Genomic DNA, 27,543 nt, shown 5'->3' with positions numbered 1-27,543 from the left:
TGATTCCTCTTCATACCCAATATCCAGGTGTATGTAAATTACTTTAGAAGAGCTTTTAGGTACAAAGAATAGTTCATTATGGTATGTTTAAGATTACTCTTCTTTTGCCCCTGTTCCTCCTGCTGGCTGCCTGCTGCCTGCCGAGCCTCCCTTCCTTTCACATGAAGCTCTTTGACTAAAATTCACTTTTATTTTTGAATTTACTGAAATATTATATTAGATGCTGATATACAAACAAGTTACTAATTGCTTGTGTTTACAGCATGCGCACGCACTCTCTCCCTCAGTGACACAGGATGAATAGCCAGCTCTGGTGGCACTTGCCCATCGCCGCTTTGGCCTCTGGCGTTGTGGTGCTGCCGCGCTCCGGCTGCTCCTGCAGCTCTGCGGACCCGTGGCTGGGGCTGGACCTGCCTGTGAGGGTGAGTCTGCTGTGCTGCCGGGCTCCCGCAGCGTGATGGGGCAGGATGCTGCATCCCTAGGCCCCGCAGCCAGGCTGGTCTTCGAGCAGTTTAAATGGATATATGTAAAGTGTCACCACCCTGTTGCACCCACAGCAGTTTTATTGAAGGAGATGTGCAGATTAAATCTGCCAAAGCCTCCCAGGTCTCAGGTGTGGTCCGAATGCAGGTGGGTTTCACCTGGGCGTCAAGGGGCTGCTTACGCTGTGCTGGCTGTGGTCTGAAAGCATCCCCGGCCGGCTGCTCGCGCCCACCCACAGCCAAGCGGGGCCGTCGCTGGCTGCCCGGCGCGGTGAATGCAGCTGCGGGGGCTGAGGAGGAGCTGCAGGAGCTGCCCACCGGCGGGGCAGGAGGGGTGAAGAAGTGGTCGGTGAGCAGATGGGGCAGGCTGCAGCGTCAGTCCACGCTTCACCCCCGGTGATATCTGCTTGCAAATGGAGTAAAGGCAGCAGCAAGGAGGCTCACGTGCTGGGGGCCCTCATTCCCGCCCCTGCCTGTATCTCTCACCCTTATCCTTCCCTTTTCCCCCTCTTGCATCTTGTCTATCTCAGTCATGCTTTTTGTGGGTCGTCTTTGCAACTAGTTTGGGCTACTCCCTGGGGCTGTGAGTCCAGGGAAGGGGTGACAGCTGGGGCCTGTAGGAAATTGGGTTTGAGGAGCCCTCTCAAACCTGTCAGAGCAAATAATCCACCAGCTAGGAAGTCTGGGCAATGAGAGGGTGCTGAACTTGAGGATTTTCTTGCTAAATTGATACAGTGTGTCTGTTCTGAGGCTGTGTGGCCACACGCCGTTGCGATGGGTCCGTGAGCAGTGCTGGTGCATGGGGCTCAGCGCAGGCAGGAACGGCTGCTCCAGCCACTGCCGGGCGCGCACAGCGGGTCTGGAGGTGGCCGGCTCCTTTGGCATCGCGCTGTCCCTGGCCAAGGCTTGAGAGGCTTTTCCTGGCAGAGGATGGAAAGACTCCACCAGGAGCCCTTGGGGTTCTCGACCACATCTCCAAATGTTTCCACAACTTTCTTGAGAAGAGTCAAAATATGGAATTAAATCTTCTGCGGATATTGGGAAGACAGTGCAGGAGGGATATGACAACTCTCACAGAGGCAGTCACTAGCTTTTACAAATTTGCCAAAGAACGGGCCCTATTACAGCTGCAATAACTGAAGTATTTCCAAAGTGCTGCGTGGATTTTAACTGTGATGCTCATTAAAGTTAATAGGATTTATTAAAGCCTGGGGGGGCTTTTGTTGCATCTCCTGACTCAAACTGAATGCAAGATTACAGGCGTTTTGGGCCAACAGATTGTCTTTCCATGCCCAGAAGCACAATAAAAGGAGGATTTGGGACTGGGGTAACTCTGCTCTATTGCTCTAATGACTACCGAGGCACATGAAAAAGCAGAGCACCAAAAGTTCCTATACATCTGCTATTCCCACCCAGAGCAGCACACCAGTGTGTTGGCAACCTCATACATTTCATGTTTCCTTTGCAGAGGAGCAGGCAAGGCAGCGGGGATTGAGACCTTTGGTTTTGTTTCCAACAAAGACCATGCTGCTGTTGCCTCCAAGCGCAGATGGGATGGCAACAAGCAGAGCAGCAAATGTGACAAGCCAGGTGAGGTCCAGGACACTTGGTAATGAGATCTTGTCTTTGTGGGTGGTGGGGAAAGCCTTTAACAAAAGCATTTTTTTTTTCAATTCACAAGATGGAAACTGTTTATGTTCAGATGAGTTGCTCCGTTTATGTTGGTCCTTTTTCTTCAGAATGTGCAGATGTTGCCCTGGGGGAAATGCTGGGGAGAATGGACTGACCCAGCCCTTGTCTTCCCACATCCCAGCAGGGCAGGGACAATTACAGGAAATGACTCTGGAGGGACTCTGGACCATGGAAAAGGAGGTTGGGTGCACATAGGGTGGGACCCCTTTATATTCATTCAAGAGGTAATGAGGTCTGACAGATTTGTGTCATGGATGTTTAAAATGCCTTGGAGAGGACCACACATCTTTCTGTTAAGCTGGACAAGCTCAGTAATAGGGCTTCTGCTCTTCACTGTGGTCTGCTTCCCTGTGACAGCAGAGTGTGGTTTGGGCTGGGATTGAGGATGAGGATGGATGGGCTGTGGTTAAAGCACTGCGTTGTGCTCTGAGCATGCAGCACCCCACACAGTAGCTCACGTGTGTGTTAGTGTCTGGAAAGGTGGGATGGGGAAGCTGGGGAACAGGAGCTCAGGTGCACGCTTAAATAGCGCTGGTGGCTTTGCCTGCACTCTGCACGTTCACTATGAAATGGTGAGCGGTTTATGCTCTGTGCCCCTGCAGTGGGCATCTGCCCTTCCCCCTGCCCTCCCTCTCTGTCCCTGGGAAAGCAGTGCTCGGAGGGAGGGGGTGACACCTCCTCTCCTGGTGGACCCAGCAAAGTCAGCAGGAAACTTGGCAGCTGCATTGTGGCCTTAAGGGGTGAGAGGGCCGGTGTGCAGCCCCTTGCCCACCCCACTGCTGTGCCCTCGCCTCTTCATGCGCAGGTTTTCTGGATGGTCCCGTACAGAACTTGGTAAGCTCAAACCCCCAGAACTCACTTTGTTGAAGCCCCATCTACAGCCAAGAGCAAAGTTAATGACTGTACGGGGGCCTGTGTAAGAGCTCACAAAGTCCCTCACTCTCTCCCCCAAATAACCAAATCAAACCAGTTGTTTGCTAGGAGACCCGCAAATAACCGAATCAAACCATTGTTTGCTAGAGACCTTGACTGTGCTCTGGTGGCCTGAGGCTGATGAGCTGCATGGTCCAGCCCAGCCAGGCTGACGTGTGGCCGGTGAGGCAGGGGCTCGGGGTGGGACGGAGCCAGGGTGCGCTCTGCCCTCTCCGAGGCACCGAGCCAATGGCTGGTCTTGCAGCCCAGGCACCTGGCTCAACAGACCTAAGGGTGGGCTGATTTTGATAGCTAATCTTTTTGACTTGCTTTTTTTCTTCCCTCCCTCCCCTCCATCTTTCCTTCTCTTTCCCAGCTGCAGACGCCCAGCCATCAGCCTGACGGTGCTGCTCTCCTCACCTTGGAGTGAGCTGGTGACTGATGGCAGGATGGATGGACACAGCTCAGGTGCCACACGTGCCAGGGTTTGGATGATTACTCCAGTGAACACGTGCACAGCTGGCAACTTGGTATGAGCTTTGCTGGGGAAGGGGCTGGGGAGATGGCCAGAAGACATTGTGCCTAAGGAGCATCTGTGAGCACCAGTGGCTTCTGCAAACTGGCACAGCAGCCTCATTTTTCCAGTCCGTTATACAGAGCTGGACCAGTGCAAAGTCCAGAGATTAAAAGGCCTGGATTTGTCCCCTGCTCTCCTGCATCAGATGAGTTTCGAGGCCTCCAGAGGAGAAGTCTTAGAACCCCAGAGATTTTGCTCAGCCTGCTGGGATATACCTTGTGTAAGGGAAAGCAAATCCCCTGGGCAGAGCTGAAGCTTAGAAAGGAAAAGAAGACTTACTTGTCTGAAATGGAGGAAAAAACGTGTGTGTGTACGTATGACAGAGAGAGAAGAGAGCAAAAGCAAATTAATTAATTTCTTTCTTTTATTATACAGGATTGTATGTACAAGGTTACCTTTCTCCCAAACATCAGCAACACAGTCATAGCAAAAACTGCAGCTCATCTCTCAAAGCCTAGAAAACAGCTCTACAACGGCTCAGTACAACACAAAGGGTAAATTGTACAGGAACCGGAAAAAGGTAGGGGAAAGCACGGTTATCCCTTTAATCCCTCATGAATTATTTGAAAATAAGAGATGCAAACAAAACATTGTGCTTCAAGAGCCATGCTTGCTCCAGGATGGCCCTTGGGGAGGGAAGTGTTGCCCCCAGGACCTGTTTTCCCCTTCACCCTTCAAGGACAGATGCCGTAGATGAGGTCTGGCTTTTGAGTGCTCGAGCGCTCCGCTCGACCTGGGAGGCCGCGCATTTTGTGGGAGGGTTTGACCAAGGAGAAGGTGTGGACACCGTTCTGGAGTCAAAACACTGATGTGTGTGTGTGTGTGTGTGTTTTGGAAGGGAAGAGGGAAGACGGGCAGGATGCATCTGATCTGAATAAAGTGCTGCATGAGTTTCAGTCCCATTTACCCCTGAACTCAGAAAAACTGGCTAAGCCCACAAAGGAGGAACAAACAGGAAGAGAAAGGCTGAGAGATCTCTTGGGTGTTGTGGCGTGAGGGAGTTCCCACAACGAGCCGCATGCTGGCTGCTGCAGCCCTCTGCTCGCAGGACGTGGCACGGGCCAAAAGCAGCCTGAGTCTGGGTGGGTGAGGAGGTGCCTGCACGCCCACATGCATCGTGCTCGGGGTGTTCGCCATTACCAGTCTCGCTGTGCTCAGGCCAGTCATCGCGCTGCGCAGGCCTGTTGGACTGGTGATGGAGCAGAGCCTCAGCAGTCGGGAGCAGGAGCTGTGGCGCCACTCTCCTGGCATGCCAGGTCAGTGTGAAGAGCCAGCGAGGCTGGGGCAGGAGATGTGAGCACCCCTGGGGATGGGCTGATGCCTCTGGCACTGGGCTGGAGAAGTGGGTGGATCACATCCCTTCCAGGGAGTAGCTGGTCCAAGAAAAGGGTCTCATCCATACGTGCTTGCACCCCCTCCCTCTGCAGAGACTTGCTCAGCCTTTATGTAGTGATTTACCAGTGGAGAACAAGGAGACCAAGCCACTGAAGATGAAGTATGCTTTGTTTGTCCTGCTTGAGATCATTTGCTTTCCTGTGGGCAGCTTTCTTTCCCTTTCCCTCTCTTTAAGCAGCTGCACAGAGCACAGCACATGCACCAGCACCAACTCCTTTCCACCCGGAAGTGATGGTGTACCCACGGCAGCTCACGGGGCAAGAGAGACATGACAGGAGGTGACCATTCTGGGAGGACAACTCACCCCACACCCTCTTCCTCAACATGACCTTTAGCGTGAGAACACAAACTGTCCAAATTGAGACAGTACTTTTCCCCCAGTTAGCAAATGCTCTGGCTCTCACCCAGCATGGGGAAAACAAAAATAAAAGTCTTTATTGGGTTAGGCTTAGTTCTCCCTCCTCCCCTACAAAAAGCTCTATAACATCTCTGACTCATTTGGTGACACAACTGCTCTCCCGTTATCCAGTCAGTGATAGTTATGGACTGAGCAGGGTCTGGTTCCTGCCTCTGCCGGCTGCAGAGCTCTGAAGCCATTGCACAGGGCAGTGGGGGTTCACTGGGATGATGAGTTTTCTTTGTCTTTGCTTTACAGATGGATGGAAGATGTCAGGCCGTGTTTCTCCTTTTGAATGCCAGGTAGAGATGACAGCAGCACTTCGATTCAGCTTGCCTTGCTCAGCGTGCCAGGACAGGGTTTAGCCTCGTGCTTTCCTCACGCTGTTGCTCACTGCTGTTCTGAATGGGCTGCAAGGAGAGCGGAGAGAGGGGTGCACAGGGAAAAGGTAAATACTTTTCCTTGGACCTCAAAGATTTGTGATTTTGGGAAGGGAGTGAGGGGCTGATCAGTGACCCAGCTGATCAGCCAGGTTCAGTGCTAGGAAAACACAGAGGATCAGCAGAAAAGACACCTTCTGAAGCAGCAGCTCCCCTGCCCCAGCATGCACGGAACCAAAGCTTTTGCTCAGAACCAGTCTCTAAAAAGCAGTGTGTGAGCTGTACCTGGTTACTGTAGTCTGGCATCCTCCACATCTGTGTAATGGCTGTTCTCCTGGAGGGAAAAGGGAACCAGAAACAGTAAATCACCACGTGTCCCTCCTGCCCTGCCTGGAACACTGTGACACCTCACATGTGGTGGCCAGCTGGTACCATGGCTGATGTGGACACCGGGAGCCGTTGCTGTGGTTTCTGGCAGACACAGTCCCAGGCAAACCCCAAAATTTCCTCTGGCTCCTTATTACGGAAGGGCTTTTCCAAACAGACCTGGGATGTGTGATTCCCTCTTGGATTTTGAAGTCTGGCTCCTGCTGAACCTCAAAGGGACTGGGATGAAATGAAATCCCACCTTCCCTTGTGTAAAGTCAGGTGTCTGATCTGGGCTACACCAGAGTCAGCACCTCCAGCAGGCATGTCCCCTGGAAGGTCTTGAGCCTGTGGCACGAGTTGCCATGTTACACTGGATGTGTAATTTCTGCATGGGCAGGTTAAGTCCATGCTCAGCACTTTCATCAAGTTTACCGTGTGTGCTTGCACAGCTCATGCCTTGTAGCACTGACAGAAGTTAATCTGGGACTTGGTCCACACCAGGGAACAGGCATTCCTGCATGACTGGAACTGCCCAAGGATGCTAAGGTGCAGTCAGTCTGCAGTGGCAAATCGTGCATGATGTAATGACTCTGCTGTTGAACATGGAAACTGGTCCCAGTTTGCAGCAGAACTCATCATCCAGAATGGTAAAAGCCATAATATTCATCACTCCAAAGGCCACAATGATAGCGCTGGTGTGCTGAACCACTCCCCAAGCAACAGTGGTTTTGAAAGCACAGCATGGGAAAGTCTCCCTCCTAGAGCCATCCTGCAATGCAGTATCATTAAAAGAATTAGGTGCTCAGGGTAGTATTTTATTCCTGCACAGGCCAAATCTTGCAATGACTAGTTTAGAGATGGAAATGGATCCAGGAGATGTCTGCAGGGATGCTAGGTAATCTGAAAGGAAGGGCAAGGTCCCAACCTTGTTAGCAGCCGGCTGGTTTACAGGGAACTGGGGGAGGTAAATAGATTTTTACAATCGGAGATCAACAGAGTCTTTGCAGAGACCCCACAGGGGAAAAGGCTCAGGAGTGCAATGCATGATGAAGGGACACCTGGAGACTATGCTTGAAGGATGTCTGTGCTTGGAGACTCCCAAGAGCGCCAAGTCTGGAGGCTTGTGACTTCTGGCAACAGAACAAAGGCTCTGTCTCTGCAATTGCTGGGCAGGTAGCACCCTGGAAACAGGCTCTTCAGGAAAGCCAGGTGAGGTGGCATGTGCTCTGGGCAAAGGAATAGCCCAGATGCACAGGGATTTGCCTTGGAACAGGTGATGAGTCAGCTGAGAGCTTGTGGGTGAGAATCAGGGGACAGACCAAGGTGGGTGACATGGCAGGCATCTGCTACAGACTGCCTGATATGAAGTCTCTCCTAGATGGCTGGCGGAAGCCTCCTGCTCGCAGGCCCGTGTACTGCTGAGGGACTTGGACCACCCTGGCGTCTGGCGGGTGGGCAGCAGAGCTGGGTGCCAGCAACCCAGGAGATTTCTGGGGTGCATCACAAATAACTTCTTGACACAACTGACCGACCAGCTGACTAGGGGAGACTTTCTTCTGGACTGTTACTGACGACCAAGGAGGAACTGGTTAAAGATGTGAAGATGGGATGGAGAGAGGTCTTGGCTGCAGTGACCATGAGACTGACGCTGATTATCCTGGGAGAAGGGACCAAGATAAAAGAGCAGAATAAAATCCCTGAACTTAAAGCAGATTTTGGGTTATGCAGGGATCTGCTTGGCAAAATCCCATGGGAGACTACTCCGGAGCGTCTGGGTCATCTTCAAGGACACCTGCCTTGACGCACAAGAATGGCCCGTTCTGGTGACAGGGCAGGTATGGCAGGAGGCCAGCGTGGATGAACAACAAGCTCCCAGCTGAGCTTCTTCCTACACCAAAAGGCAGAAACTAGAAGATGGAAAGCACAGCTGAGCCACCCACGAACAACAGAGAGCCACCCCTCCAGTGCACAGTGATGGAGTTAGAATAGCATCTGTCAGCACAGCAGCAGCAAAAGGAGGGTGAAGGCAAGTGTAAGCTCACTGCCCCCTGGGGCAGGGGACCAAGGGACCTGGTGACAAAGCACATTGAGTACCTTGGCCTTCTCCATGCTGCTTTTTTAGCTACTTTATCCTTCTTCTGCAGAGCTCCTTTCCTGCCCACCCTCTATGAAAAGGGCACAAACTCACGCTGGGAGGGGGGGGCTCCCTTCATCCTTCTCCCTGTGGGCTGCAGCATCTGTTTTGAACTTGATTCCCCCAGGTGATGTTGGAAACTTCACCAAGGCCAAGCAGAGATTTGTGCACAAAACCAGGGCGGTCAACTTTGCACTGGGAGTGGGGCTGAAAGGAAGTATTTGCCCAGCTCCCACTGACACTCAGAGGAAACTGTGTGCCTGGCTGCCGTGGGGTCTAAAATGCTGCCCCTCGCCCAGCTGGGGCTAACACCACTGTGAAGCACCACTGTGCCAAGCTGTAGTATTTTCACGTGAGCTCTGGCTCAGTGAAGCCCCCTACAAAGAGGGATGCTCAGGCCTGCTGGTCCCCAGGAGACATCCTCCCCTTGTCTATAGGCGGACACAGACCCGAGTCTGGCTGGACTTTTCCCACTTGTCACCATGGGGAAGGGGTTCACGGCAGGGACCTGGGTACTGCCCAGTGTGGGCAGGTCTGGTTCCTGCCTTGCACAAACTGTGTCTTACTTGTGCCAGATGCACTTCTCCTGTTTGAACTAAGTGGACGCTGGTCCAGGCAGAAGCTCAGCCAGAAAGTCTAAACAAAGTTAATCCTGTGGTGTGAGGCGATCAGTGAGAAGCCAGCACCAAACCCCCTCAAAACCAGTTTGGGTTGGAGATTGGGCTGATAAGCAACCGAAACCGCATGAACACATCAGAAAAGCTGGCGGTGCAGCAGGGACCTCCCCGTGAGGAGGGACCTCTCGAGGCCAAGAGATCCCTTACTTGACACACCAGCATTGATGGGTTGGTAAGTGATATTTTTTGCATGCATGTGACGTTTAAGATATGTAAAGTAAGCTTACATGGTAATCTTTGTACCCCATACTAGCTTTATGTGTAGTAAATAGTAGAGTACTGACTGCCAGCCCAACTGTACTTATTAAATATTTTACATACCTAATTTATTGATTAGAACTCAATAAACTAACTACTAGATCAGCCCTGTCCGAGTGACCTCTGACCCTTCTCCTGTGATGCCACTGCCCCCCAGAGCCAAGGGTAGGTGCTGGTTTTCGGGACTGATGCGGGCACCATGCCCACGGACAGCAGGCTACACTGACCTGTGTAAGCCAGAGATGTGGGATAAAGGAGTCACTCCCCAGGAACTGGAAAGACCTCAAAACTGTGTAGTTCTGTAAGGTCAGGAGCAAAATATAAAGGATGACTTTTGTGAGTTGCCTTGCAGCGTTTAAGAGAACAACCCTGCAGACAAACTGCATGTGTTAACCTGCCCCATCCTAAGCACGCGTGATCCTGTCTGATGTTGGCAGTTAAATGTTTCTGATCTCAATGCCACTTTAGGACCAGTTACAGAAAACAGAGATGGAAGGGAGCTGAAATAGTAATGTTGTTCATCTACTCTTAATGAAGCCCAGCTTTTCTTAAATTATTGCCAGCAGATGTCTGTCCGCTCTGTTTTCTTATCCCACTGTTGGCAGAAAATTCCACGTTTTTTTGTTGACAGGCTGTGTGCTGCTTTATCATCATTAGCATCAGCAAGTTTCCCCCTAATGTCTACCATCTGTTTCCCTTGATGTAATTCAAACCTGGCCTTCCTTATCCTAATTGACACAGAGATGGAGGCCAGATTTTGCCTTTCTTCTTCATAGCGCCTGTTACGATGTGTCCCCTCAGTCGGCTCTTCTTAGATTTAGCAGGAGTCACAGACTTCAGCTAGGAGGCCCCAGAAAGCTGAACAGCTGAAAGACCCTGTTCAGATCCCTCATCCATCACGACTGAGGCAGGGCAGAGTAGAAGAGTACAAGCAAGCTGGGAAGTGTTTCCAGTTAGAGGAGGTTTTTGGCCATAGGAGAGTGCAATGAGGTATGGTCACCCCAGGGTGAGGGGGTGAGGAAGAAGAAAGGGACGCTGAGCTTCATCCTCACTCTTCTCCCAACAGTGCCGGGGTGGGGAAGCAGCAGAGCTGTTGCAGGGGATGCTCGGCACAGGCTCCGAGGCTGCCCTGACGTGCCCCAGGTCTCTGCGGGAGAGCTGTGCCAGCCAGCCCAGCTTCCCAGGGCTCCTGTCCTGCGGAAGAGGCGGCAAGCAGGGCTGTCCTTCCACCCCAGCACCCTGCTGCCCTCTGCCTGGGTCTGGAGCTGATCCTGTTCTCAGAGGAGTCTTAATTTGGGATAAATGACAGTGCTGTCAGCGGTAACACGGTGCCCTGTATCACCCTGGCCATCCCAGTAGCCAAGAACAGGGCTCCCATCCAGATGCTTTTTAGGCACAAGATTTGGTCACTGGGGGTGTCCTTATTCCAGGCAGGGAATAAGGCACTAACTCCGGCGGGGCCGATGTGTGCATGCTGTCAGCGTGCTGCCCTTGCTGGGGACGTACAGCTTCATGCACAGTGGTTGTGGCTTGCTCAGAACTTACAACTAGGTTTATGCTGTTTGCTGTCAGTCCAGACAAAAGGGCATTGCAAATGCATGTTGTTCAGGAAGTGCCGTTCATACAACATGGCCTGTCTTTGCCGTATGTTTCAATCCATCTTAGAGTTATTTGGCAGCAGAACAACTTGTCTTAACCATTAATTAATAGTTGTGAAATCAAGGATAAATGTGTGGTCTGAATTTCCAGAGCCAGACGTGTTTCTTCAGCATCTCCACATGCATTTGCTAGGTCAATGCTTTTGCAAGCAGCAGAACAGGTTGGAAGAACAAGCTGTGAACAATCAATGGGATTTAACGGCAACAATTTCTTTTGAGGAAGAAAACTGTTTTGGGGGGGATTTAGTAAGTTCCAGTGAAACAACAGTCTATTACTGAACTCCTCTGGCTGGAGGGATGTAAAGTACAAATTCTCTTACCAGTTCATCTTCACACTCATCCCGTGCGAGACCCTCTTCCTCACCCTCGTCCCCGTTCAGCGGCTCCTCCGTGTTGGCCTCTGCCTCTGATGCTGTGTCTTCCTGCGAGATTTCGCTTTTGCTGCTGTCTGCCTTCTTCCGTACCTCTGTGAGAGCAAGAGCCAAGCCATCGGGATCAGGGGCTGGGGGAGGCAATGTCTGGAGACTGAAGACACTAATCCAGTGGCCCCCAAATTCACTTGGGAGGTAAATAATACATCTAGGTGTTTTTTTTTTTCCTGCAATGGTAAGGTTTGCTGATTTTGAAGCAGCTGCCTAAAGCAACCCTGGAGAGGGCAGAGCAGGTCATTGTTCTGCATCCCTCCGGAGTGAGTGTGGGAGGCAGACAGGATAGAATAAATAGAATAATGGGGAAAAAAAAAGCAAACTACCCACCCCCCCCCCCAACTATATGACAAAAGAAAAAAAATCCCATCCCTTAAAACCCCAGTTCTGTAATTTGGGGGAATTTTGGCATGTAATTTTGGCCTGTGATTCTACCCTGGAACCTGGGGGTGACACCACCGTCAGAGCCTGGGGATGCTCTAAGCCGCCGAGGTTTTGGGGGTGGCTCGGCAGGGCGTGGGTCCCCGCACTCCGTGCTGCTCTGGCACCGGCCCCGAGGCACCACGCGCTCCCGGCTGACCTGTGGACAACTTCTGTTCCTCGGAGATCTGCTCCAGTCGGCCCAGGAGAGCATCAATGTTGGATTTGATCTGTGTCAGCTCAGTTTTGATTGTCTGCAGCTCACTGCACTTCACTTGGAGGAAGGAAGGAAAAAAGGCATTTACTGAGCGCCCTGCAGAGCACCCGAGGCGCCTGCCTCACCCCTCAGCCTGGCCCACGTCACCTCGCTGAGCAGGTTCAAAAAAGAACTAGAAACACCGCGCCAGGAGCAACCCCCTGGCAGCCTGGGGTGGCTGTGCGGTGATGCCACCGGCGTGCCTCTGCCTGTGCTGGCCGCAGCCGCCCGAGGGGTGTGCAGGCCCCTGCGCAGCTAACAGGGGCGAGGGGGCACGCGAGGGGGGGTGGCTTTGCAGGGAGCAGCAGCACCCCCTCCTCCATCGCCAGCCCTCACTGCCCTGCTGCCTGGTACAGCACTGGCAAGCAAACCTGGTGGGGGCTGCACCCGAGAGCCCGTGGGTCCGTTGTCCAGGCACTTTGCAGGGGATGACCCCAGGCTCTGGCACCCTCAGCTTGCACTTGCACCTGCCCCTGCTGCATATGCAGCTGCAAGGCCCTCGCTTGTGCTGTTGTTTCCAGATGTTTTGGGTTTTTTAAGGTTGTCCGGCCCACCTTGCCCTGGGGGTGGCAGTCCCAGGTGCACACCGGTCTCCGTGCCAGCCCATGCACATACTCACACTTCAACTTGGCCGAGCTGTTGGCAATGGCAGCCGACCTGGCGAAGAGCTTGACGGGCAGCGTCGCCTTCACGCGCCGGACGAGGGGGATGGTGACCCGCGGCCGCTTCACAGGAACCACCCTGGGCACCGGAGAGACTCGGCCCCGGTACTCAAAGAGCCTGGAGGGTGGGGGGAAGGATGGGGGGCACTGGAGCAGCCCTGCAGCACCCCCATTTCTGCCATGGCTACCAGCGGCTGCCACAACCGGAGCCCAAGCAGCGCTGGTGGTGAGCCGGGCACAGCCTGGCCATTGGACCCCACCGCGCTGGGCTGGGCTGGGCCACCCTGCACCCCACCTTGCTCCCCACAGCAGATGCTGGGCTGCAGGGAAGATCCTGCCTCATAGAAACCCCTTTGGCTGATGCCTCCCCTGCTCACCTGTCATAGAAGTCGTCTCTGTAATAGTCATAGTCGAAGTCATAGCCGCTGCAGAGACAGAGGCAGGATAGCACGAGTTAATTAGTGCTGGTGCTTTATTATTTTGACTCCCTCACTGCCCGCTGAGCCCCCCCGGTCCTTTATTTATCCCCCCTCCATAGGGCAGCCCCTGTCCTCCCACCTGGGAGGACGTGCGCACGCACCCGCCCGGCTGCGGGGGTCTGCAGGGGTGGGCTGAGCCGGGGGGAAGCTCCGTGGCTGGACGCGCTGGACAGGGTGATGCTTATTCCAGGATGGAGCAAGAAGGTGTGCGGGTGGGCTCAAACCTGCAAACTGGGGTGGGAGAAATGCCCGGGGGGCTGTGTGCTGTGTGCTGAAGGGCAGGGTGGGGCATGGGGAGCAGCCCCTCCATCCCTGGCTGGCCGTGCACGGGCTGTGCCTAGAAAGGGCTGGTGAATTGTCACAGCATTGCTGGTGTCCCTCCGTCCTGCCTCCTGCGCAGCGTGCCCCTGGCACGAGGGCTTGGCCCTGCTGCCATCCGCGTATGGGTTTTTGTCATAGCCTATGTAATTGTTGGGGTAGAAGTCAGAAATAAGAGGATATTTATTAATTCAGCATCTTTGCTGTCAAAGTTGTTTAAACTCTCTTCTCCCAGTGAGACACTGCCCACGCCTGTATTCTGGAGCTTGAGCTGCATTTTAACCCGAAGTTGGAACAATGCATTTCTCACTCCCTGCAGACCCGTAACTCACTTTCTCTCTTGCTGCAGCTGGTTTTGCATAAGGCAATGCATGCCAGGTGGCTGCAGCGGGCAGTCACAGGCCTTCAGAGGCAAGGCCAGCACTGGCGCTGCCCGATGTCCCAACACACTCCCAGCAGCAGGGAAGAGCAGCGCTGCCAGACGTGCCAGCTGCTCCCAGCAAAACACAGTGTCTGATTCCCTCGTGTGCTGCTGGCTGAGTTAATGCTGGTGAAATAAAAAGTTATGCTGATGTTGCCTCCTCTCTGCTCTGAACAAAGAGAATGGTTATTGCAGCCCCTGAAAGCAAGAGTCCGTCCTGCATCGTCAAACTGTTTGAAGCAGCTTATAAAAACCCCAGAAAATCTAATGGGAAGAAAGATTGATGGGGAGAGGGAAGGATTCTGAGCCAGGAGAAAGTGGGGCGTGGGGAGAGGGAAGGATGAGCGCTCAAGTAAGTAGCTGAGAATAAATCTGGTGTCTTGCACCTTAGGCAAGAAGCGACAACAAGAACATGTGGCTGGCCAGGACAGCCGGTGGGAAGTGTGGTTGGGACCAGAAATTCCAGGCTTGACCCAGGACACCTGTCCTGCCGCTGCCGGCACTGGGCTTTCCACCCAATGTTCAGTTTCAGTACCTAGCTGGTTTCTTACACCGGTCTTCTCCACGCTCCTTGGATGCTCCTTGGGCTCCCCAGAAGTCTGTGGCAACATGCAGAGACAGCCTGCGCCTTGGGGGGACCTGAAGTACACCGTGTGGTTGGAGACACCAGGGCTCCTTTGGGGCCAAAGGCTGCAAGGGGCTAAGGACAACCAGACAGCATTTGCAGCTACTGCCTCTTTTGGGGTTTGCTGCCACGTCACGTGGTGGCTTCAGGCGAGGAGGTATTTCCTAAAGCTGGGCTCAGGGCACGCCGGCTGGCCGGGACACCGAACGCAGGGTCTCGCTGCCGAGCCAGCAGTGCCAGCGGGGAGGGGTGGGCAGAGATGTGACTGTGGAGGTGTTATCACTGTAAGCCTTCCGAATTCAACTGCATGATGAAAAACAACCGTTTTGCTGAGTCTCAGCACAGATTAATTTCAACATCTTTTCAGCCTTTGCATCCTCCCCTTCTGACCTGACTTGTAGACAATGTTTCTGCTGGGCTCACAGAGGAGAAATGAATATCCCGGCAGCCTTCTGTCCCAGGCACAGAGCGATCTTGATTTATTCCCTTGTGTGCTTTTCTAAATTGAAAGGGAAACGTAATACCTACCACATCAGCTCTTGCTGGAACATAACCAGCCTGTTTGTATGGCTGAGGAGATGGGCAGTATGGAATGAGGAAATGTATTTTCATGGAGATTTTTGTGACTGGTAACTTGATTTTCATTCTAAGCTGGGATGAAACCTGGAAATACAGAAAATCTCAAAGAAATATGCTTCCCTCAGCCTGCCATCTATTTTGATCACCAAGGATGTTTGACTCCAGTTTTGTTTGAATCCAATAAACAGAGAATGCAAACAAAACAGGAAGTAATTTGAAAGGAAAATTGAACTAGGATGCTTCAACACTGTCAGACTCCCCCATTCTTCTTTATTTGGTGGTGTTTTTTTTTTTTTTTTTCCCTTAGATGCAACTTAAATGAAATTGCTGCAGTTTGTAATATTATCAATCCTGACAGGCTCTGGTGAACTGCTTCTGGCTAGCTCCAGCAGTGCCCTGGAGCTAATGTTCTCTGTAGCCACAGGCAAGAGAAGATAGTGGCATCGCCCTGTGGCTCAAGGACTCCCAAGTGGGATGAAGCAGTGTCTTTATTCATGGCAAAAACTCCCCTCGGCGTGCTGTGCTCTTGCTGGGAAGTCACTGTGGCGTGGACACGGTAAGGCAGCTTTAGACCATTTGCTCACAAACAACACAAAGCTTGGGGGCATTGGCAAAGTTTGAAATACCTGCACTCCTTTCTTCTCACCCTATTCATGCCCCAGGTCTCAGCCAGCTTTTCTTCCAAGCCTTCGCTCCCTGGTGGGAGCCCCACTGCCAGAGCTGCAGACACGGTGGGCTCAGCACACAGCCGGCTCCCTGCAGAGATGGGGAACAGCCCCATCGCATGGCATTGCTCTGCTGTCAGCACTGTCCCGGGCGAAGCCTCGCATCCAGGAACAAGGAATGAAGCCCCAACCGGGGTGGGTACCCTCCACCTCCGTCACTGACCCTCACTCCTGGGCTCGGCTCCAGCACCCAAAGGATGAAGCCCAGCCTCAAGTACCTGTAGATCCAACCTGGTGTGGACTGGAGAAGGACGGGGAAGCCTAAAAGCTCACTAACCCTCTTTCAAGACTAGTCAAAACAGCAGTTTGGTACAGAAAGTAGCTAACAAACACTGTAAATGTTACTGTGCTATTTGCAGGAGGGAATGTGCGAGCAAAGCTGGGCAGCCTTGTGTTTTCTGGTGGCAACTGCTGCTGGCTCTGTTTTGCAGCTTGTTGACAGAGGCAGTGGAGCTGGCTTACGCGTGTCTGATCCACAGGGCAGGCAGTCCAAGAGCATCTACTAATATTTGTAGGTGAAAACCAAGGGGGTGGAAGGGGTACCCCTGCCCTGGCCCTGAATGCTTCCACCCGTTTCAAAAGGAATTACGGGCAAAATTATCCTGGGGACCTGGTCTTGGCTTCCCCAGAACAGTGGGATTCATCTCACTTGGCATCAGACACTGGGAATGTAGAGAGCTAAATCCAAGCCAGGGGGTAAAGATGCAGTGCCAGGTCATGGCACAGCACATCTGAAATACTGTCAGGTGAGGAACTGGGGGTTTTATCCAGTAAGCACAAAGGGAGTCCAGACAACCAGAGCACATGCCTTGACAGCATGGAGGGCTGAACTCACATGAGATGAATCCACCTTTAGACTTGGGACAGCAAACACTCAGCCTCTGGCAGTGCCATTTTCAATACCTGCTAACCATCAGACAGCCCTCAAGGAAGGCAGCGGGCTGAAATAAGGGGTTTTTGGAAGTCTGTGACTGTATGACCCTGCAATAACATGGCTTAATAGATGATGCCAGGGAGGCAGTGGCTGGATGCTTTTGCCAGCATCCTTGGAAGTCAGGCACTGAGCAAAAGGCAGGTCTTCCACCACGAATGCAGAAAAAAAGCCAGTAGAAGTGAGTGCCTTGGCGTGGGTGTTATATCTGGACATTGCGTGCCTTAAAATTTCACTGCACGTACGATAAACCTTCCTGAGACTGATGGATCGTTCTTCAGTGACCTGGCAGGCCTTCCTTTGTGTACAGGAATAATTTTTGCCATTTTTCAATCAGTTGGTGACATTGCGCCCTTTAAAAATAAAGCAGAGACAATCAGAGTGAGAGGCAGCAGATGGCTGTACGGCTCTGTCAAGCAGTGTGATGCTCCCACTCCCTGATGCATTTCTTCTGCTTTGTTTTTCTTTAGTAATTAAATAACATTTATTAATGACTCACAAAGGTTCAAAATTCAAATAGTCATAATTGAAGGGCAATTGTATCTGCTGCCTTTACATTATGCTTGTGATGCTATTGCTGAGCATGGACCTGAATAGCAAATACACATTTGGGCGGCTGTGCTTTTAATTACTGGCTGACAGTCCTGAACCGATAATCACAAGTGATACCTTGTGCTCAACTCACATCCTTCTACTAATGGTTGCACAACCTTAATTATTGCAGCAGCAGAAGTAATACCCACTGGAAAGCTACTTGGAAAATCCAGCATTGATCCAATAGTGAGCTTCTACAATATTGTGTGTCTGGTGTGAGATTCCTTCCTCCTGCGAATAGCCAAGGTAGGGAGAAGCTGGGAGAGAAATGTGGGAGAGGAGCCTGGTATTTCCAAGATGCTGGGGCTGTAGCTGCAGGCTGGGACAGCATGCACATCCTTACTGGCGATGTTGGGTCTGCTGGGTTTGGGTATCATTGCTTGCCTCCTCCCCTGCCCCGTGGCTATTCCTCAGCCCTGTCTGTGTGGATTTGGCACCAAGGCTTGCCAGGGTGGCACCTGTCCCAGCATTGCTGCTGAGATGTGGGAGGAGTGGATCTGTTTGGAGATGCACTGACACCAGCTTTCTGCAGGGACTGAATGGGAGATATATATATATACATATAATATATATATATATGCACACAACTATACAGTATGTATATTGTATAACAAGGGATGCGAATGCCAGCTGAGCTGGAAGGGCATCATCCACTTGCAGCTGTAGCTGTGAAGGTAAGTCAGCAGTGCTTTCCGTCTGTCAGTTTTGGAGACAGTTCCTTGGGCCACCGAGCTACCAGACACTCAGTTGCTCGTGCAGGTCTTGCTCAGCTTGTCTTCACTGTTCCTTTTGGCTACAGAGCAACGTTAGCACCAGCTTTACAGGGAAAGGCAGAGATTCGTGCCTCCAAAGGTCAAGTGCAGCGGTGGCAGACCCCGCTGCCCCAAGGCAGAGCCACCTTCCCTTCCCAGCCCACCACCTCTCAGCACAGCAGCACCACCAGCCTGAACCTGGTCCAAAATGCCCCGGGAAATCCTGTCCAGACACTTGCTGTGCAGGCAAAAAAAGGTGTTGCCAGAGGGCAAAAGATGTTGAGAGACAGTATGTGAATACCTGGGAGACGTGGTCAAAATACAAGTTCATTTTCCAGCCATCCTCACTAACTCATCTGCAGCACCTCCAGCCACGCCCACGTTCAGCAGTAGCACCCAGGGGCCCTTCCATGTGCAAAGGGATGCTGTGGCAAATGCCAGAGGCAGAAGGATGGGAGGTCCTGAAGATCCCGAGAGAGCAGGGGAAAGCAGTGATGACAGCAAGGTTTTATATTAACTGCAGGTCCCTCTTGTGGAAAGACCTGAGAAAATTTATGATGGCGTGAACCTGTGTGTATGTTGTACCTACTGGAGGTAGATGGGAGGCTACATCCTGAAGGATTTCTATTAACCACCCAGCTCGCCCCTGGGCTGGTGGATCAAGTGACTGTGATCACTGTTGCTTCCTCTATGTCCAGAATGAGATCTCCCTTCCCCCTGACTCCCTCCAATCCAGACTTGGAGTTAGGCACAGTAAAACCCAACCTCTGCAAAATGATCTTACGGTTTAACACAGCCTTTCTATAAATTATAGTGCTGTGATTTTTGAAGGCTAACATTTAAAAAAATTTATGATGCTCACTGCAAACCCAGATTCCCTGCTTTCCATGAGATACCGTAAGTTCTGCTAGTCCAGATGGCAAAGTTTAACTCTGACAGCCAATCTGGGATGAAGTATTGCTGGAGCTTGGAGCAGTGTAGTTCTCTGGCCCATATTTTAGCATATCCGTATTTGTGGGAGGAAGCAAACATCTCTCGTTTGCTCTCTCTTCATCTGCATGGCAGCCTGGAAGTCTGAAATATCGGTCATTTCAACAGAAATGGATTAGCGGTCAAGGCACGGATGAAGAGTAAATGAAATGCTCTTTATTGCAAGATGTATGGAATGAATTGATTTGCATTACGGCTACCAGCACCACGTAAGCAGTATACATGCAGCTGCATAGAAAGATCGGTGACATCTCTATTTCCATACATCAGCACAGGTAATGCAGTCTACCTCCCCTCAGCTGGCATCCCCTGGGAATCCAGAGGGCCAAGTCCCAGTGAAGGGGCAAGACGGGAGGAAAAATCTGCCTGGTGAAAGCCACAAGGGAAGACCTCAGCCGAGAGACTCATGGAAGGTCCCACCACATGCCTTGTGGGTGCTGGCGGGAGGGCTGCTGAAGTGCTGGTGGGTTTGCCTTTGCCCGAAGACCACTGAGCTCTGCCCCAGGTGAGGCAAACAGCAGCTGGGAGACCTGGCCACACGGGGCGGCGCGGCAGAGACCTACCTGTACAACGCGGAGGCTGCTCTCTTCAGCCCTTTAGGTCTGTTGGGTTTCGGTTCCCCGGCCATGTTGATGTCTGCAACGAACGGACACGCAGCTGTGACAGGGCACGTCCAGCCGGACCCACGCGCGGAGCCAGGGAGGCACAGCCCTGCCAGCGGCAGGAATGGGCTCCTCCACCCTCCCACCACATTTCCACCTGCTTCCAGCGCGTCTGGGGCCCTGCTGGACCTCCACAAGAAGGCACATACATCCTCACACTCGGCAAGCCTCTCCTCCTTTACAAAGCTACTGACCATTTGTTTTTGAAGTCAGTGCCTGCACATGTCTAACCCGCACGTACAAATTCAGAACAGGCTTCTCAGGAGGATCCGGTGCGGTTATGATAAGGCACAGACAATATATAAGCCCGCTGCATGCTGCTAACTGCCAACCATTTATTCCTTGCTCCTTCTAGAATAAAAATGAATGCTAGGCATGAGCCAGCGGGCATCACCGTGGACTGGGCCGTGTCAGAAGCTGCACGGGCTGTAGGCACACGCCTGCAGCCACCCTGGCTGATCTTGGAGGAGCATATTCTACCAGGGGAGGTGAGAACGAGCTCTTCTAATCCACTGAGGAAATTTCTCTCCTTGGCCTTGGTGCCAAACATGCTTTTCACACGACAGTCAAGTGATGCATCCGATTTTGCGGAGGCTGCCGAGAGCCTGGCAATCTAACTGCGAGAGGTGAGCTACTGGGAGCACGCCGCCTCACCTCCTCTTCGCTTCCTGGCCCAGGAGTAAGCAAATTCCCTGCCGGCTTCTCCAGCACAGACAGGCTGGTCCACTCCCCATCAAAATAAAGAGCTTGCAAAATGATCCCAATTGAACAGTTGGATGACTTCATTAATAACCAAGAAAACCACCTTTGGGAGCACGAGCTGCAGCACTGCGGAAGCAACCCGAGCAGGAGGAGCACAGGCTGCACACGTGGGACATGGCTCTGGAGGAGCATGGACCTGCTCCCACTGCCCAGGTGTCTTGTGCAGTTCCCTGGACTGCCAAGAGACATCATCCCTACTGAAGCTGGAGCTTGGCCTATTTATAAACTTGCATAGCAAGTGTGGTGTTAGGGTGTCGCTCAGCTATTGCACTGAATGCTCCTCTGGAGGCACATTCAGATCAGCGTGTGTGTTTTCTTTGCTGCCTCTCACCCTCCACCCTGCCATCCTCAAGTGTTAAGGGGCATGCAGACGAGCTGAATGCCACCGAGGACGTGCACGGTCACAGGACAGGTCCACGGGCAGCTGCTGCCCGCGTGAGCACTACGCATGCGGCTGCCTTAGGCTGTCCAGCAATGCAGTGCTTCTGGCCATGCTGTTTGCTGTAAAGGAAGAGAGGAATAAATTCTTCCTTGGTGCACCCCAGAACACACCCCTGCTCAGATCCAGTTCCCTTGTCGTGAACCCTTTTTGCTGTCACAATGTGTCTTGCCAGCTGCCAGTCACTTTTCTTGCAAAACAGAGAGCTAATGACAGCACCATGCTGATTAACACCCTTCAAGGGAGACGCAATGAAAGCCCAATGGGGGCTAATGACAACAAGGAGCTCAATTTGCTGGTATGCACTGCTAGAAATAGCCCTGCAGAGCCTTCGTCAGGGCGTGCGGACAGACCAGGAGGTTTATACTTTCAACCTATAGTGGTGATGGGGCAGTCAGACTCCTCAGGGTTCCCGTGACAGTGAACAAGGAGAGACAAGAGTTCAGCATACACATCAGCCTGGACAGATATTGCATCTCATTCCCATTTTGGCTCCCTCCTCTGCATCACTGAATCCATCTGCCCACCACCCCAAGGCACCATCCATCCCTCCTGCTCATATCCAGGCATATCCTCCTCTCCTGTATGGGGGACCTTCTACCTTCATTTGTGCAAAGACATTCTCTAATCACCTTGTTCAGCTCTCCTCTGCTGGACCCTCCTGAAAGGGGAGCGTCCCTCTGTTTACAGAGGTCCATGAGCAGCCAAGGAAAGGCTGCTGAGCTCTTCTGTGGTAGGACTGGCCCATGAAGGGACGGCAGATGAAAGGGAGCTGAGCTTGCACTTTGTCCAGCACAGGTATGATTCCCAGCTCTAATACAGTCCTTTTGTCCTGCTGGCTTGCCAGACCTCTGGGACCAGCACTGAGGAGAGTTAACAAGTTCCTATCACGGTAAACCTTTAATCTCTTTCTTCAGCTAAGTGGGCAGGCATTGCCTGTCTCTTAGCTGTATCTTCAGTATCTGTCTGGAGCATCAAAACGAGCTCCTTCGCTCCCCAAGGCCCTCTTTGTCACATCCACATGCACACATGGGTGATGCCTGGGCTGGCACACTGCGCTTCGCCTCGGTCTGCAGCTCCGCTTTCTGGACCATAGGAGAAGTGAAAAGAAGTTTCTGGTATATGAATAACCCACGGATGGAAATAGCCTCAAAGATCAGACCAGCATGCAACTTTTTATTTCAGACTGCTGGGACAGAAGCAGGGTGGGAATGGGCTGCAAATCGCTTTCCCGGGTGCCCAATGACCACTGCCTACAGCAGGCTGGGAAGTAACAATTTTTCATTAAAATACTGCTTCCAGTTTCAATTCTCAGCTTAGAGCTGGTGACAAAAGCTTCTCAGCATGTGACACTTCAGAGCAATCTGCAAAATAAGATGCAGCTGGGAGCCGCTGAGATCTTTTTGTTTGTTATTTCTTATCACACAGCAGTGCGGACCAGAGACTTTCATGTGTCTAGGGGGGGGGAAGTTATCTCATTTAATATCAGCCGGCTAAAGTTAGTCTGAGCTAGTCCGAGTTAGACTGTCACCTCTCCTGAAAGGCAAAGGGTAAGACCTGGTGTGGCAAGGGAACCAAGAAATGTCTTCTCCCACCCTTGCTCTTCCCCACCAGACCAAGGACAAGGACGTGGGGTGATTCAGAACTGTGTTTTAGCTTCTATAATCACACTCCATAACATCAGCTTTTGGGCCACAGTGTCACAGCCCTGAGGGGAGAACATGCCTGAATGGCCACGACCGCTTCTGACCCCCACCCATGTGTGACCCCAGAGCCTCCAGCCCTACTGAAGCTGTGCAGTGGGAGTGCTGGTCCCCCGCTCCGGCACAGCGGTGGCTGTGCCTGGCCACAGACCCTGCTGATCCCGACCCACTGCCTGACTTCCCAGCCTGGCCCCAGACCTGCCTTGTCACTATGGTCCTGCTCAGTCATCACTGGGTCCATCATGAGATCCATGTCTCAGTTGGACTTTGGACTGGCCACCCCTTGACCTTACCCTATAGAGCAACCAACTCATGTTGCACCCAGACACTCAAAATGTCTGAAGAAATTACTTACCCAGCGTCTGGCCAGCAAGCACCCGCCCGTTCTCGCCCAGGACAGCAGCACGTGCGTGCCTCTCGTTGGAGTACTGTACGAAGGCGTAGCCCTTGTGAACGGAGCAGCCCACCACTCGGCCGTACTTGGAGAAAATGGTCTCCACATCTGACTTCTTGACCACTGCTGTGTTGAGATTGCCAATGAAGACTCTGGAGTTGATGGACTTGGGGTCATTCTTGTTCGTGATGTTGCTTGTCTGCACCTTCAATGACATCTTGAACACCTGAATGAAGAAATCGGGAGTCAGGAAGGTGTGCAAGGGAACTGCCTGTCTTACAAAACGGAGTGGGGATTAAATCTCCCAGCAAGCCTGGAGTGAGGGAACCAGCTTCTCAACTCCAACGAGTCAAAGCTGAGGGGATCCCATCTCTGAGAGCCCCTCTGTGTCGGGGAGCAACTGTCACTGCCAGCGCAGAGCTCCTGCTGGAAAGCTGTTCATCAGGCTGACCCTCTGGGTGGCAGCTGGCTGCTTTTAGGGGACAAAACAAGATTTGAACGTATTTTACATCTAAGTAAAAGCTTTAATGCTATTATACAAAAGCATTTACCTCTCTATACTTAGTTGTAATTCAAAGGACTGCTCTTTTTAAAGCAGTCTGCGTTCAGTGCCTTGGTCCAAGCCCACCTTTCTGGGCCCTCCCCTGCCCAGCACCCCCCAGCTCTCACCGCGCACAGGGACAGCCTCATCCCCTCCGATCCGCAGCTGCAGCTGGAAGAGGACTTGAGTTTTCCGGATGCAAATGAAAAGATTTAAGAAACGAAGCAGCTCACGTGCTCCTATTTGATATCTGCACCCTGCTGCCTGTGAGCGCATTTACACGCTGGGCTCTGAGCTGAAATCTGTGCAAACAGGCGGTGTCACTGTTAGCCTGGAAATCAGGCAGCCATCAGCAGGGAAGCCACAAGCTTCCCATAGCTGCAAAGCCTGATCCTCCAAGTTTCTCGCCTGGGGTACTTCATAGGCAGTCCCTGGGAATGGGCGCCACCTCTGAGGACTAAGAGGACCAAAGGACAGGGCTGGAAACTGTGTGAAATTAAAGCTAGTCTGGCTGCCCATTCACATTTCTGCAGCAAAAACTACAGCTGCCCGAAGACATCAGTTCAATTTTCATCTTCCAGAAGCAGAGTGGATGCTTTGGGATCACTATGGTGTCCTGCCCACATAGACTGTGGTTTTTACCTGGGAAAAGCCAGCTCAGAGCTGCGGAAGGTATTTTGCGATGCACGCTGAGGTGCTGGTCTTCCCCAGCCCCTTCCAGCAGCGCCCACAGGTACTCCCAGCCCCCTGGGCAATGCCACCAGGGTGTTCACAACTCCAGGCAGTCCCTATGCCTGGCACAGGGGACGACACTGCTACCGCAGGGCCATGCTGTCCCCTCCCTGGTGGTCCCCAGTGTCTGCCCTGGCACTGGGAAGAGCTAAGGCACTGCCTGGCTTCGGGGTTTTGAGTCTCTGGGCTCAAAGCCCAGGTTTGTCTGAGCAGCTTGGTCTGAGTTGGGGACAGTGGCAGCTGTCCCCGACTGCATGGGTACAGCTCCTGTGGACCCAGCCACCCTGGTCCCCAAGCCCTGGCAGGCTCTGCCTGCCTGCAGCCCGAGACACTGACACTGGCAGTGTGTGATGCTCTGGCTTTGCCAAGCCCTGAAACACACAGTTAAGTATTTACTACACTCCTCGCTAGGCAGGCAGAGCCTGGGAAATGGTCACATTTCCCAACATGCTTTTTGGGGTTGCACCCAAGATTTTCAAAAACCCCAGGTCCTCCTTCTTCCTTGTCTTCTGCAAAGACCTTCCCCACAGAACATGAAATCTCTGGTTGTTTCCATCTCCTCTTAAACCTGTTATGGGGGATAACTTCATTCCATCCATCTCACCCCTTTTCCAGGTGAACCCCATTTTGGCTCCTCAGGTGATGGATGTCCTTCTGAGCTGGTGTACCAGCCCCTTGGGATACCAGCAGGGGCTGCTCCTGCCTGTAGTCCCACCCTGCCCGAGGGTACTTCCACCCATGCAGACAAGCACCAAATGCAGTGCCCACAGCCACTGCCTCTGCAGCTCGAGGGTTTAGACCTTCAGACCAGCATGAGGTGAGGAGACACAGGGGAGATGCACCCAGCGCCGCAGGCAGATGGTGCATGCAGCCCAGCCTGGGCAGACATGGAGCCTTTGAACACCGACTGCAATCAAGCAGCTCTCAACAGACAAAGCTGCGACGTGCAGACCTCCACTTTTTTAATTTTGAGAACACAAAGGGCTGAACATTTAAAGCCAGACCACAGAGAGTGTTGGAGATACCTGGCAAGGCTGATTCTCCACGTGGAGCAGGGGGAAGATGTCATGGCACAATAAATCCCATCCAGCTCTAACCTCTGTGACTCTATTAACCTACCACTGAGGCTGGAAATGATCTCCCTGCTAAATCCAATAAAAAAAAAGTTAGACTTGTCTGAGTTTGGCTCATTATATTTTCCCTTTCAACCTTACGGCTTAAAAGACCTGGAGACTTTGTTTTATTACTTTAAAAACAATTCCTGGCAGACAGTGTTACTAAAAACACAGAAAAAAATAACCAAAGGAGAGGACTTCTAAAGGTATCTAAGTGATTTAAATTCTCACATCTTTGGCAAGTGCTGCCCAACATCTTCAGGTTCTTCCAAGTTCCAACCTATATAACAACACTTGTTTAATGCTATCTATTTGAACATATCTTTGCAGTGCAGTCAAGAAGAGGTTCACAAACAGAACTGTCCCCTTTCCTGGTGCAGAGGTGGAGAAACAGTGGGAAAGCCCAGGCTGTTTTCAGCTGCTTGGTCACTTTGGGTACCCAGCTTGAGTCTCAAGGACTTGTTTTGCAGAAATCATAGAATCTTAGCATCATTTATGTTGGAAAAGACACCTAAGATCATTGGGACCAAGTGTTAACCCAGCACTGCCAAGTCCATCACTAACCCATGTCCCCAAGCACCACATCTACACATCTTTTAGAAACCTTCAGGGATGGGGACTCAACCCCCTCCTTGGGCAGCCTGTCCTAGTGCTTGACCACCCTTTTGGAGAAGAAATATTTCCTTAGATCCAATCAAACCTCCCTGGGGCAACCTGAGGCTGGTTCCTCTTGTGCTATTGCTTGTTTCTTTGGAGAAGGGAGCTGTAGGGAGCAATCAGGTCCCCCCTGAGCCCCCTCCTTTCCAGGCTGAATGCCCCCAGCTCCCCCAGCCACCCCCCGTCAGCCTTGTGCCCCAACCCCGCTGCCCATCCCTGGACATGCTCCAGCCCCTCCACATCCCTCCTGGAGCGAGGGGCCCAATCCTGCACACAGGGTTCCAGATGCGGCCGCACCAGTGCGAGCACGGGCGGCCGGGCACTGCCCTGGCCCTGCTGGGATGCTGTTGGCCTCCCTGGCCACCTGGGCACACTGCTGGCTCATGTTCAGCTGTCTGCCAGCCAGCACCCCAGATCCTTTCTCACCAGGCAGCCTTCCATCCCTGGGGCCATCTCAGGACACGCAGGTCTGTGCGGGATACGTGCCTGTGGCTGCCGAGCGATGGTACGGGGCCACCAGATGGCAAACTCAAGGTCAGGCAAGGTGATGGCCATGCAGCTGGGAAAGACTTGGGAGGAAGCCAACAGGGACCAACGCCTCTGCAGACAGGATGCTCTCCCAGCACCATCTGCCCTCCGGCCGCTGCCCTGCCCAGGCAGGGAGCAGGGGTTTGGCAGGTAGCGTTGTCCAAGGCTGGGGGGCTGGGACTCTGGACTTCTAGCATGGCATTGCTCTGAGGTTTTGCGCACCATCACTGATGGCCTCCATTTAACAACTGGCCTGCACGGCTCTCATTTTGCAGCTTCTAACACTCAGCACTGTGTGTTCAATAACCCTGTGCAAAGTGCTCTACTAATGGCCATGCAAGCCCAGCACCCCCTGGAGAAAACAGCCTCCCTTGCCTTCCCTGTCCCCTTCATTTAGCGTTTCTTCTTACACACAATATTCATTTCGCATCACTTATTGGCCCCCTTACTGCAAGAACTGGAAAAGGATATTTTAATCATTTTATATTAATATTTCATACTCCACCTAACTGCATTCCAACAGAGTACTTTGCATTGTGCCCAGACTAAATCAGCACAGCAACCATGCATATCGGCACAGTGTCCCTTCCACTGGAACAACACAGCTCACCAGTGCAGGGCTACGGAGTACAGGGTCTTCTCAAGCCACTATCTCTTTGATACGCCATGTAAAACCCCCTGGGTATGAGCCAGAGCACAGTATCTTGGTGATATCTCTGATTAGAAAAATATACACAGCAGAGACATATTACTGGTTAATAAACCGATTAATGTTTTAGTAACTATCACTGTCTTAGCAGATGCATTTTCACAGCTATTATTTTACCTTTCATTCCTCAACCCACAACTGCCACAAGACAAACTTAAACTGGAAAAGAGAACAAGACAAAAGCAACCAGTAA

The 27,543-nt window shown here is 52.3% G+C and overlaps 1 protein-coding gene across 2 annotated transcripts in view; it reads right to left on the bottom strand.

Moving 5' to 3' along the window:
* Nucleotides 1-4,015: 4,015 nt before the first annotated feature.
* The window catches only part of RALY (RALY heterogeneous nuclear ribonucleoprotein), a 125,193-nt gene continuing 101,665 nt past the window's right edge, over nucleotides 4,016-27,543 (bottom strand). For both annotated transcript variants that reach the window (XM_037403004.1, XM_037403005.1), the window contains exons 3-10: nucleotides 23,030-23,294; nucleotides 19,672-19,744; nucleotides 13,072-13,119; nucleotides 12,652-12,812; nucleotides 11,937-12,050; nucleotides 11,252-11,397; nucleotides 6,121-6,169; nucleotides 4,016-5,865 (exon numbers count right to left, since the gene is read on the bottom strand). In XM_037403004.1, coding sequence (XP_037258901.1) covers nucleotides 6,125-6,169; nucleotides 11,252-11,397; nucleotides 11,937-12,050; nucleotides 12,652-12,812; nucleotides 13,072-13,119; nucleotides 19,672-19,744; nucleotides 23,030-23,285 — 843 coding nt within the window. In that variant the 5' untranslated portion in view covers nucleotides 23,286-23,294 and the 3' untranslated portion in view covers nucleotides 4,016-5,865; nucleotides 6,121-6,124. The remainder of the gene's footprint in view (nucleotides 5,866-6,120; nucleotides 6,170-11,251; nucleotides 11,398-11,936; nucleotides 12,051-12,651; nucleotides 12,813-13,071; nucleotides 13,120-19,671; nucleotides 19,745-23,029; nucleotides 23,295-27,543) is intronic.

Source organism: Falco rusticolus, chromosome 10 (genome assembly GCF_015220075.1).
Source record: "Falco rusticolus isolate bFalRus1 chromosome 10, bFalRus1.pri, whole genome shotgun sequence".
Lineage (NCBI taxonomy): Eukaryota > Metazoa > Chordata > Aves > Falconiformes > Falconidae > Falco > Falco rusticolus.
The sequence above is the reverse complement of the archived record's forward strand: the minus strand, read 5'-3'. Positions and strand labels throughout refer to the sequence as shown.